This window comes from Drosophila persimilis, unplaced genomic scaffold (genome assembly GCF_003286085.1).
Source record: "Drosophila persimilis strain 14011-0111.01,24,50 unplaced genomic scaffold, DperRS2 tig00000002-arrow-pilon, whole genome shotgun sequence".
NCBI classification, from domain to species: domain Eukaryota; kingdom Metazoa; phylum Arthropoda; class Insecta; order Diptera; family Drosophilidae; genus Drosophila; species Drosophila persimilis.
The window spans coordinates 4,001,097-4,013,135 of NW_020825289.1; the positions used below are offsets into that span (position 1 = coordinate 4,001,097).

A 12,039-nucleotide genomic window follows, 5' to 3' on the forward strand; every position below is an offset into this window, starting at 1 on the left:
GCAAGACAGTGAGAGAGTGGGAGTGAGAGGTAGAACCAACCAAAAAGTAGAACAGAAAACATAAATATTTCGCAACAACAAACGCCCACAAATCTGCAGACACCACACAACCAGTCTGTGTGTGTGTATATGTTTGCATGTGTGTGGGTTCCCTCTGGAAATAAACTTTCGGCATTTAGCCGCGTTTAATCGATTTGTGCATACATTTATGTACATATGTATGTACGTATGTTTACACATGGCGGGGCACAGAACAGATCTACTTTGGCCCCACAACCCATGGGGAGAGGGAGAGAGAGACAGGCGATATAGAGATATGGCATTGCCTTACAGCATGTTTCGGGCTATATTAAGAGATTTTCCACTCGCATGATCATGATAAATCGATGAAATTAGCATCAGCCTGTGGGAAAACTTATTAGAATGTGAAAATATTTCGCAGGCAAATGAAAAACGAACTTGTAAAGTCACACATTTACATACTACAAAAACATACGCATGAACCTCGAAAATTGATACTTTCTGAAAAGCAGTGAAATTTATAATAATTGTAAAATAGACTCAGGGAAAAAGACTTAAATATTCTGTTAGTATTCAAATCGCATACATACATATGTATGTACATATTTCCTTTCGGCTCCTTTTATCTCTTTCTAATTCTTCTCCTTGTGCCCGCGCACACAGTTGCTCTTCCTATTCTTCTTTGTCCGCTTTTGCCGCGCCATTTTCTTGTTAGTGTTAAACAAAAGTGCCGTTAGTTAACCGGCGTATGGTACTCTCGCACTTTTTCACGTCTGCTTGTGTGTTGTTTGCCGGTTTCATAATCACGTTCTCTTCTTTGTCTTTTGTTCTTCTGTTGCCTTTTCCACTCCTGGTCTCTTGTTTGGACTCTTCTTCTTTTGCTGTCTTTCCATCTCCTGCCTCTCATTCTGCTTCCACCACTTCTCATGATTCGTTGAGTACTTTGTAGCTCTCCGCGTTTTTTGTTTGTTTTGCTATCTCCTTGTTCTCTTTGGTCTTTGCAGAGCTTTTGTTTTGCCCGCATTTGGAATGGACAAGAGACTTCCTCAACCATTTCGGCCTGGCCATAATTAATGCCCATATGAGGGCGCAAGAAGGAAATCCATTAGAGTGTCGGTTTTATAGCTGAACTCTTGACATTCTCGTTCGTTCTTGCCACGACACACGCGACACAGCACCAAGAAGTCCCGGAGAGGAATCGAGGCGGCTTTACGTGGCGGAAAAGCCAGCAAAATCGAAAGTAGTTACGAAATAGGCCGAATAGGTCAGCACCGAGAGTGGGCGTGCCTCAAATACATACATACATACATATATTTATATGTACATATACATACAATGAAGTGTGTATGTATAAATGGATTCACGCCTCTCCATGAATCCATTCATCCAACCATCCCAACCAGCCAAATGCACACCCATGCAGTCCACTAATCAAACGAAAACGAAATTCGTTTGGCGAGTGGGCGCCCAGACAAACGACACAAGCAACCGTTACAAACTGCAGCCGCAGCAGCGGCAGCGGCGACGGCAGCAGTGGCGGCGTCATACAAACAAATGCAGTCATTCAGTCAGTAAGAAAAATTGAGCCTGGAAATGTTCCCAGCCATTTTTTTTTGTTTTGCTCACCAATTGACAAGCCGGCTCAAAATAGTGCCCGAACAGCCTTCTTGCTTGCAGTATTATCCGAAAATAAAATCCAAAAAATAACGTATGCTGCATAATTAAAAATTACACGGCTGAAAGGTAACGGTAAAAGCATCGGAGAGCAAACAGAGTTTACGTAAATGCTTTTTCGTTGTCTTTGCTTCGCTTCGCGTCGTTTCGCTACTCCTCGGTTTCCCTTGTTCGTCGTTGCCCAGGGTATGAGTTTACTGCAGACGCTAGTAACACCCGAATATCTAGATAGACACCCAAAACACGATTAGAGGTGGAACAACCAAATTTGATCCCCACGCATCTGACGTTTTGATTTCAATTTTTGCCAAGCCTCCACGTCGCCCTATCAATTATGTACACACATATAGGGGTATATACCTGGGGCGTACAATATGTACATAAATTATTGTGCAAAAAACTACCTTCGATTAGGGGGTATCCAATGGTAGTATAGAGCTTCCCTACGTTATTTGTTTAGCAATTGTGTTGGGCTCTGGAGAAGAACCGAGTCGCCAGCCTACTGTGTTCGCCTATGCACCGGGAGCCGGGAGGCCTTTCTCCATAAAGATACGATTATTTATATTTATTTGAGTGTGTGTTCCTTTTGTGCAGTCTTGTTTGCATTTTATTAAGACGCAAGTTTGCTGTTGATTCAGCGCAGGAGCAGGCGCAGGCAATGGAATACCCTCATGCCCGACAGCTGTTTGCGGTTAATTTTTTTCATTTTCCTTCTGTCTTGTTAGCATTTTCTCGTGTTCTCTCCTTTTATTTTTGGCAATTGCGCCAGCAGGTGTGCCAGCATCCGGATTGAGTTACTCTAGGAGCGGGTTGGCCGAGAATCAGATAGACCCGGGCCAACATTTTCTGTTCTTTTGGTCAAGGTATCATTTATCATTATCGTCAGCCAGGATAGACTTTCAAATTTGTTGAATTTTGTACACTTACAGAGAGCGTTATTATTGTTACCAGAAAGAATTTAAGCTTTGCGTAGAAAGGCGATCTACAGCTGCCACACTAACAAGGGATCTGAAAGGGTATCGCTAGCTTCGGCCCGCTCTTTGTGTGAGTGCATCGCCAGACATTCTAGGCGTATCGTTTACGAGAGAAGACGAATCCGCTAAGAACGAAACCTTTTGTGTCTAATATTGGGTAAAAAAGTGTGTAAACAAATGTGCGAAAAATCTGGAATCACGAGCAGCCCAAGCCCATCCCAGAAACAACTGAAATGTGGAATAATATTAAAAATAATTACCGCTTATCTCTTCCATTAGAAAAAGAGAGCAAAGTCGTTTGAAAGGTACGCAAACACACACACACACACATATACACATTAGCCGAAAGGGCGTCGTGACATTACAAACAAAAACGTGCGATAAGAGAGCATGACTGTGGAGAAGGAGAAGGAGAGGCAGAGACATTCCTCACATAAACAGTTATTATTCTGATGAGTTTGGACGAGTGTCAACGTGCTGCTCCGGTTCCTGTTCCGATTAGGGGAACCCTTCCAGCTGCAAGCCAGAACAGAACCAACCCCAAAAAAATAAAGCTGACCCCAGCCTAAGTCGGGTTTATTTCATTGAAGATAACGAAACAATTCAGGTAAAATCTTGAACAAAGATGAACAGGGAGAAGGAGAGCATAGCCTGCACTTGCGCAAATAGAGCAGCAACAGACGGAAACTTCAAAAGGGGAGTTTGTACGAGTGCTGTTTCGGTCTGGTCTGGCAATGAAAGGAGTTTTCATGGCTGACTGGAATAGACACTGGAAGTCCTTGGTGCTGCTACTGCTGCTATCTATCCTCATCTCACTGGAAGCTGGTCATACTTGTTGGTCAGGGAACGGAACTGCAGCTGCCTCCACCCCGTCCCACACAATCTCTTTTATAATTAGCCCACTCCAAATGAGGCCAAGTGCTTTCTTGATTTTGCTTTTTTGTTCTTGATTTATCTGCTCAACACACACAAGGAAAGGGGAGAAGGAGAGCAAAGCAACACTTGAAGGATACTTACAATGCACTCTCCTCTCTCCAAGCAGTCGGCGTGCATCTGCTTTCAGCACACAAAAAAGTATCCCACGGAGCCGTAAATGCAGTCGTTTGTTTGCGATTTCGGGATGCTGCCGCTGCTGCTGCAAACAATTAAGCGTTTCCTCCCCTTCAGACCATCCTGTGGTTGTTGTTGTAGCATTGCATTCCAGGCGGCAAAAGCGCACAAAGGAGTGTGTGCCCGTGTGAGTGCTCCACGCTCTCCCAGCCAGCCCTCAACTCCTGCTCCTGCTTTTCCTCCCACTCTCCGTCCGCCTCCTGGTTTGGATGGTCTGTGTTGTTCAAACAAACTACCCCGAGCGGCGCGGCACGTTGATCCTGTCCTTTGCCTCTCCTGTAGTTGTTGTTGCTTTTGTTATACACTCACAGACACGGGACACGCACACACACATTCACTGGCATGGCAGACAGACGCTTAATTTCTGTTTGCCTTTGAAAATTGCATAAATTATTCGCTTTTCAACTCGAAATCCGAACCATACACACTTTTCCCTCCTCCTTGCAATTCGGTTTCGGTGATTTTTCTCGCGCACTTTTCGCACTCCTTTTTTCATCGGCCAGACAACAGTTAGATGTCTCTTTAACTGTTATTTTATGCCTTATTTTCGATTACTTATAATTTTTCGACTGCATTCTCGTTTTCTTTCGTTTTGCGTTTCGGTATCATCGACGCGACGACTCAGGTTCGTATTTTCTTATAGACAAACAAAAACAGACAACCCGCAAACACAGCTCTAAGCCACTTTCAGCGGCGTCAGGGTACAGAAACTCTATGAATAATGCCGACTGGCACTAGAACACATTTTAATTCAAATTTCCAGGCGCCTTCAGTTTACATTTGTTTTAAAAAATAGCAACAGCCACCGCGTAACCGACGGCCAACGGGAAAAATTCGACAATGCAGAAACAGTGTGACCGCGGACTTATCGATAAAATATACCGTCCTACCCTCAGAAATATACCGCAACATACCGCCTTATTTTCAAAATATACCGTAAATATACTGACAAATTCAAGTTCTTTTTACATATTCCTCGATTTTGATCTTCCGTCGAATATTACTAGCTATATAGAACATTTAGCCATGCCCACATAGTTTTATACGATTAATGAATCAATTTTCTACAAGATAGAATAGTTTTTAATCCTTGCTTTTATTGTATTTATTGTAAAAAAGGATTAAACGAAAAAGTTCAACAAAAAAAAGAGTCGCAATGTTGCTGGTATTTGAAGACGTGATGCGTGTATAGCCCTTTGTACACCCTATTTCGCTAATTTTATATGAAGATCAAACGTAATTTATTAAGACCTTTTCTCAAATTGATATTCTTTAGACATATTCAAGTACATTTATAGTATCTTGTATATATTTATGTCGATCCTGATAGCTACTGAGCCTTGGAAGGCAAACGTATTCACAATTCTATAGCATCCATTTCCGCCAGGGTATGTGTGCATGGCATTAGCAACATGTTTGTGTATCGAATGGGACTCATTGTTGCTAAAGGGAAACTGCGGCGAATCGGGTATTGCCTATTTCAAGCTATATAGATGCCCACTTAGATTTATCCCATAGATAAATACATTTTTTACAAGATTGCTTTTTAATTATCTTAACGTATTTTATTTTGACTAAAATACGGTTTTCAAATAAATGTTGCCGCAACAGTCTGTATGGAATGTGCAACATTGTGTATGGAATGGGACTCATTGTTGCTAAAGCGAACTGCGGCGAACTCAAATTCGATTCAAAAAACGACCAATTCTTTGTTCCGTTGAATAATACTATCTATATAGAACATTTAGCCATGCCCACTCAATTTTGTACGATTGATGAATCAATTCTATACATGATTGGCCTATTCGAAATACTTGCATTTATTGGATTTCTATATAGCATTGAAAATTAAATTAATAGATTGATGAAATTGACAAAAATACCATGGAATACCGGCGAAAACCAGTATTTCTACAGTATAACCCTCAGAATAGCACCACTAACCATACAGTATATAGATGTGCCAGTTCATACAACGAAAGTGTCACACACCGGCTTGCGCTATCCGTACCCCAGAGTGACGTCATCATGAGAGAGAGAGCGCAGAGAGAACATCTTTGCATGTGTTAGTACACACGCAATATGTTTCGACAAAAATATGTGATTGTATGTTTTTTCAGATTTTTTGAACTCTCTCAGGCCTGATCTGTTTTGCCACCAGCATGTTTTAGTGTATGGGTGCCCATGCATTCTCACGTACTTTGCGTGTGTGTGTTTACTATTGCTGGCCGCTAGAACTGAAATTTGAGTTTGGTTCTTGTTTCGGGTCTTTTGATGGACTGACCTACCGCCACAAAATAAATGAAGAATGGGCAGGGGGTGGGGGTATGGTACACTAGGGCGCGGGAAACAAAATAAAAGCTGTTATTTGTTTGATTTATACCACAAAATATAAAATATTACAATAATATAATTACACATTTATTTCCTTATTTTAAACAGGTTGATTATAAATTATACAAATTATGCAAACGCCGTCGGTTCTCGGCGTTTTTGTTTATTATAACTAAAACAATGATGTATCTAAATATACAATATAAGAAAATATATATATATACTTAAATAAATATGCATAAATATACATAAATGGAATTGGTTTTACATATATTTCAAATCAATTGTCAATCGCGCGCTTTCCGACGGGAATCTGCAAAGTACAAATTTAGTTTTCCAATTCCCTTTTCGCCTGTACTTCGTCTCTACCGCGACCCCGCTGCCCATCGGTTTCGTCTGTTCGGCAATTCTGGACTCTCGAGCCTCAGCACCGTCGAAGCGGTGGTCGCGGATCGCCGATGTCTTTGGAGCGGCACAGTGGGAAAATTCGATTGGAAAATTCTCTATTAGAATTTATCTAAAGCACTCATACAATTTTTTTACTATTTCGGCTAAGTCCCACTGTGCCGCGCCAAAGACATCAGCGACCACGCTGCCCTACGGTTTCAGCACGCAGACGATTCATATTTTGTTTTTGTATTCTTTCTCTCGAGACACACCGACTCGACGCTGACCGGGCAGCAGTAATTTTGAAAACCCTCATGCAATATACGAATGTAATAAACTTTAATATTTATGTGCATATGTATGTACATAAGATATTTTATAATTGAATTAGAAAATTTATGGGTATTGTCCATGAGAGTATTCAAGGTGCGACCGGCATCTAAATTTGTACTTTGCAGATTCCCGTCGGAAAGCGCGCGATTGACAATTGATTTGAAATATATGTAAAACCAATTCCATTTATGTATATTTATGCATATTTATTTAAGTATTTTCTTATATTGTATATTTAGATACATCATTGTTTTAGTTATAATAAACAAAAACGCCGAGAACCGACGGCGTTTGCATAATTTGTATAATTTATAATCAACCTGTTTAAAATAAGGAAATAAATGTGTAATTATATTATTGTAATATTTTATATTTTGTGGTATAAATCAAACAAATAACAGCTTTTATTTTGTTTCCCGCGCCCTAGTGTACCATACCCCCACCCCCTGCCCATTCTTCATTTATTTTGTGGCGGTAGGTCAGTCCATCAAAAGACCCGAAACAAGAACCAAACTCAAATTTCAGTTCTAGCGGCCAGCAATAGTAAACACACACACGCAAAGTACGTGAGAATGCATGGGCACCCATACACTAAAACATGCTGGTGGCAAAACAGATCAGACCTGAGAGAGTTCAAAAAATCTGAAAAAACATACAATCACATATTTTTGTCGAAACATATTGCGTGTGTACTAACACATGCAAAGATGTTCTCTCTGCGCTCTCTCTCTCATGATGACGTCACTCTGGGGTACGGATAGCGCAAGCCGGTGTGTGACACTTTCGTTGTATGAACTGGCACATCTATATACTGTATGGTTAGTGATAGCACCGAAATATACCGCCTCATTTTAAAAATATACCTTAAATACTGACAAATTCAAATTCTATTTTACATTTTCCTCGTTTTTGATATTCCATTGAATAATGCTGACTAACTAAATCTCTCATAGTTTTATCCCATTGATGAATACATTTTCTACAAGATTGGATAGTTTTTAATCCTTGCTTCTATTCTATTTACTGTAAAAAAGGATTAAACGAAAACCTTATAGTATAGGCCGTAGTATAGGCCTTTGTATACCCTATTTTGATAATTTTATATGAAAGTATAAATATTGATATGTAGATAAAACGTAACGAATAAAGACCTTTTCTCAAATTGACATTTTTTAAACATATTTATGTATATGATGAGTGTTTTGTATATATATCTCGATCCTGATACCTATTCTTGGTCCCTAATATATTGAAAATAAATTGTTTTTGCCTGGGATGACAAACATATTATAATTCTACAATATCCTTTTTCCTAGGGTATACAGAATGCCAATGTTGCGGGACATGCTGCTCGATTTCTCGGCACATGAGTCTGGCCCATAAAAATTGAATTTGCCAACGGTAATGTGTCTGGAATGTTGCAGGGAAATTGTTGCGTCGAAAAATCACTTCGCGAAAAGAGGATATCCCACAATGAAAGGGAGAAAAATCCCAACAAACGAATACGAGAAGTGCGTGCTTTTTTCCTGTTGCCCTTTTAGCTCAATCAAAATTAAGCTTGTTATAGCTCATTCAAAATTACGCTCTCCCGGCTCAGTTTTTCGTTGCATGTATCAACAAGAAAGAGCACCCCTGTGACCATCTGACCCTCACAAATATAGCGTAAATATACCGATGAAAAAAATAACTTAGCCAACCCCTTTTATTTAAAAATAACTGTATTTTGGTGCGATAATCGAAACGCATTTGGCGGTTAAATATCATTATGTTAAAAATCACTATACTATTTATTTATACCATATATACTTTTTATCGAAATGGCAATTCAATTCTAGCTATGGTTGAAAATAACATTTTTCCGATCTGAAAATGGACCTTTTAATTAAGCTGCTTCTTAATAAAGGCATTGAAACTCAAGAGGTGTTTATCAGAACTACTTGTCTTTGACAAAAAAGTACAAACTTTCGTTGAGATAGATTAAAGCCTTAAATTGGTTTATATATGTATTCTATTCATGATCGAGACAGTATTATAATTCGCAAGGGTATTTCAAATTATTCTCATTCCATTATGCAGAGTATTGTCCAGCAACATGTGCATGTTTCCCAGCGCCACCTAGTTGTCGTAATACCCATCTTTTGTCACATCCAGCTGCTGGCATGGAAAAATTATCAACAATGTACGGCTATTCTGATCATCAGTGGCCCAAATTCGCAATTTTTCAAATTTATATGTATATTTATTTGTTCAGGTTGTTGATCTTGGTGCAGTAAGTATAAATAAAATCATCGTCTGCATTATCACACAAGACCGGAGCTTAAAGAAATTAACAAACTTAGTGCAAATAAGGATATAAAAACAAATAAAAACTTTGTACAATAAAAAATACAGAAGAAAACAATACAAAATAGTAAGTCCAGGGGCTGGCTAGCACTGCCCTTAGTTGTCCACCCGCTCCACATTCAGATGAATGCCCGTTTTTGGCATTAACAGCAGCCTGCCATTGTCATACTCCAGGGGAATTGCCGTCTTGGAACAGGGCGTGTATCTGTGGTATTGGAGTAGGGTCACCAGACCCACCAGCAGCTCCTGCTCCACAAACTGGGCGGCTATGCAACCGCGCAAGCCGTCGCCAAAGGGCAGAAAGGACATGGCCGGCCGGGTTCGTTTGGCTTCGGTCTCAAAGCGATCCGGATCAAATCGCAAGGGTTCCTCATAGATGGCAGGATCCCGGTGAATCGCTGCCGTGGGTATGAGAACATTGTTACCCCGTGCTATGACAAATACCGATCCGGGCAGCTCAAACTCTTTGGTGGCTCGGCGCAACAAGAAAGGATAAGGTGTGTGCAGGCGCAGCGTTTCTGGAGGAGCAAGTCAAGATCAGGATGTGTGTGTGGTATGGAATTTCACCCACTTACCATTCAGAACTTGCTTCGTGTAAAGCAGCTCCTTCAGCCCTTCCGTTGTCAGTTGTCCGCTGTGTTGTTCCAGAGTCTTTCGAATCTCTGCTCTGACTCGATCCTGCAGCTCCGGCTGCCGCGCCAATTCGTGGAGACAAAAGCTGAGGGTGGCATTTAGGGGAACCAGTCCGGCCAGGACGAAGCCAAAGGCCTGTGCTGCAATCTGGACATCGTCCAGTGGCTGGTCCATGTTTGAATATAGCTGCAGGAAGGTCTGCAGTGGCTGGCGATCCCTCCTACGCTGTTCCTGCAGCTGTCCGAGCACCACCTTTTGAAAGTAGGCCATGGCCGATACGGCGTAGCTCTTGTGATTGAGCAGCTGCGCGAGTAGGGGGAACTCCAATGCCAGATAGGCACGCCACAGACTGAACTTGCCCCAGTAGCTTTGGGTCCACAGGCGGAACTCCGTGTGATCGGCTGACAGTCCAAAAGCCATCGAGGCCACCACGTCCAAGTTATAGCTGTCCACCAGCTCGTTGATGTTCAGGGTCTGCAGACGTTCCTTTCCCAGGCTTCTCTGGACACCCCTGGAGATCAGCACGATCCTGGGCAGCAGCTTGTTGATGTTCGCTGGGGTGAACACGCCCGTGGATTGAGCGTGGAGCGCCCGCCACTTGTGCCCGTCCAGCTGTAGAAGATTTCCCGATAGCGGCTCAGAGCCGTCATTGCTGTATAGACCTCGCGTGGTGAAGTTTCCCGCGTGTGTGACGAGAATGTGGCGCACCAGCTCAAGGTCCAGCACCAAAACGAACGGCTTGAGGCATGCAAAGAAGCCAACGAATGGCGCTCTTCCTTTGTACTTTGCGTAGATGACTTGCAGGGCGTCCTGCAGATGTCTTTTGCCGCCCACAACGCCCTTGATGTTGCCCCAAAAAAACTTTGGCTTCTCGTGCAGAATGCCGCGTCGCTTCCAGTAGCCCAGGCTGATCTTCACCAGGGCATAGAAGAGGGAGAGTGCACCGACGGCGGTGAGCAAGGCACGGTGCAGCAGATCCATGCTTCTCTTGGCAGACCGGTAGTTGTCTTTTCCCGTTTTGCTTACTAATGTGTAATGTTTTTTTTTCTGTCTGGCAGTGGCCGTGCCTGTTCGTCGGGTTTGCTGTTTCAGTAGTTAGTGCCGGCACCGGCTTATCAGTGCCATCGTCATGGAATAGCAGTTATCAGTCGGTTGGCCAAAAAAGCGATAATGTCCATTGAGGGGGAACCGAGCGGGGCAACGAGCGCTAAAATAGAAGAAAAACGAGGCTATAAACCGGCAGGCGATAGTGTATCGTAATCAATTTGGCTTTGCTTGTTTTATTGGCCAACTTTTCTGAGCCTACTGCTGCAGAATGAGGCACAGATTGTACGTGCTCGTCTGGAACTCGCTGATGTGTATCCAACGGACAAAACCCTGTTCAATTAGTAGCTGCTTGTAGCTGGGCACGTCCGAGCAATGGGGATCCTAAATTAGAGGGAATTGCGCATCAGTCAGTGGCAGAAATGTGGTCGCCGCAAGTGGGTTAATTGACTCACCACAATCAGCAGATAGACCTCCCCCGTCTGGGTCCGGTGCCACCCGGCTATGCCCTTGGAGGCCGTATCACTTATGCCGCCCATCGGTATGAAGCCCTGGTATTCCACAAAGTAGCTGCGGATCTGGCCGAGCACTTCCTGGGAGCACAGTTCCTTCGTGTGTAGGATCTTGCAGGGCAACTTAAAGAGCACATCGATCACGTAGAACTCCTCCAGGGTGCCAATCCAGCCGCGTGAGCCCTCGAAGCTGGCGGGCTTGTCTGCCAGACTAATCAATATATTCTGAATCTCCCGTATCGAGGGCACATGCTGATCCGCATCGCTGCGTTTATTTATAATCCACGAGATGGCCGTCTGCAAGGTGCGATAGCCGCAGCCCCAGCCCGCATCCTGGTGCCCGTCGCAGCCGTAATGAAAATAGCTGAAACGACCGCGCGTAAGAAATGTTTCGCCATTCTCCGATGGTGGGGCCAGGGCCAGGTGAGGGTTTTCGTGCAGCGCGTATTCGTAAGTCTTCGGAGAGATGCTCAATCCGACAGGTGCCTGGTCATTATTAACGTCCATTGCTCTGCCTTCGACTGATATTCGGGCTGTTAGTGTTTATATCGTGCGAACTTGATCGTTCTGGAGCAGATGTATTGATATATCCACGCCTGCTGGGATTGTTTTTGCCACAATTACCTGTTGTTTACCTTATTACCTTATGGAGTCGCTGCAGTTTTTTTTAATTT

At 42.8% G+C, this 12,039-nt stretch overlaps 3 protein-coding genes across 3 annotated transcripts in view; all 3 read right to left on the reverse strand.

The window, feature by feature from the left end:
* The window catches only part of LOC6590957, a 38,128-nt gene extending 33,556 nt beyond the window's left edge, over positions 1 to 4,572 (reverse strand). The window contains exon 1 of the mRNA XM_026987027.1: positions 3,687 to 4,572. The gene's annotated coding sequence lies outside the window, so the exon portion shown is untranslated. The remainder of the gene's footprint in view (positions 1 to 3,686) is intronic.
* Positions 4,573 to 9,248: 4,676 nt separating this feature from the next.
* Positions 9,249 to 11,094, reverse strand: LOC6590878 (probable cytochrome P450 6u1). Its single transcript, XM_002015510.2, has 2 exons — positions 9,752 to 11,094; positions 9,249 to 9,694 (listed from the first exon to the last, which is right to left on the reverse strand). Exons 1-2 carry the CDS (start codon positions 10,788 to 10,790, stop codon positions 9,273 to 9,275), a joined length of 1,461 nt encoding a protein of 486 aa, XP_002015546.1. The 5' UTR covers positions 10,791 to 11,094; the 3' UTR covers positions 9,249 to 9,272.
* A 6-nt stretch (positions 11,095 to 11,100) lies between these two features.
* On the reverse strand, positions 11,101 to 11,976 carry LOC6590879 (probable Ufm1-specific protease 1). The gene is made up of 2 exons (XM_002015511.2): positions 11,309 to 11,976; positions 11,101 to 11,237 (listed from the first exon to the last, which is right to left on the reverse strand). Exons 1-2 carry the CDS (start codon positions 11,870 to 11,872, stop codon positions 11,112 to 11,114), a joined length of 690 nt encoding a protein of 229 aa, XP_002015547.1. The 5' UTR covers positions 11,873 to 11,976; the 3' UTR covers positions 11,101 to 11,111.
* Positions 11,977 to 12,039: the final 63 nt, after the last annotated feature.

What these genes read in the sequence shown, in the direction of transcription:
- LOC6590878 (XM_002015510.2), bottom strand. Translation starts at nt 10,790, where the DNA reads ATGGATCTGCTGCACCGTGCCTTGCTCACCGCCGTCGGTGCACTCTCC. An exon ending in CACGAAGCAAGTTCTGAATG is followed by an intron (nt 9,695 to 9,751) that starts GTAAGTGGGTGA and finishes TTGCTCCTCCAG; the next exon opens with AAACGCTGCGCCTGCACACA.
- LOC6590879 (XM_002015511.2), bottom strand. Translation starts at nt 11,872, where the DNA reads ATGGACGTTAATAATGACCAGGCACCTGTCGGATTGAGCATCTCTCCG. An exon ending in AGGTCTATCTGCTGATTGTG is followed by an intron (nt 11,238 to 11,308) that starts GTGAGTCAATTA and finishes CCTCTAATTTAG; the next exon opens with GATCCCCATTGCTCGGACGT.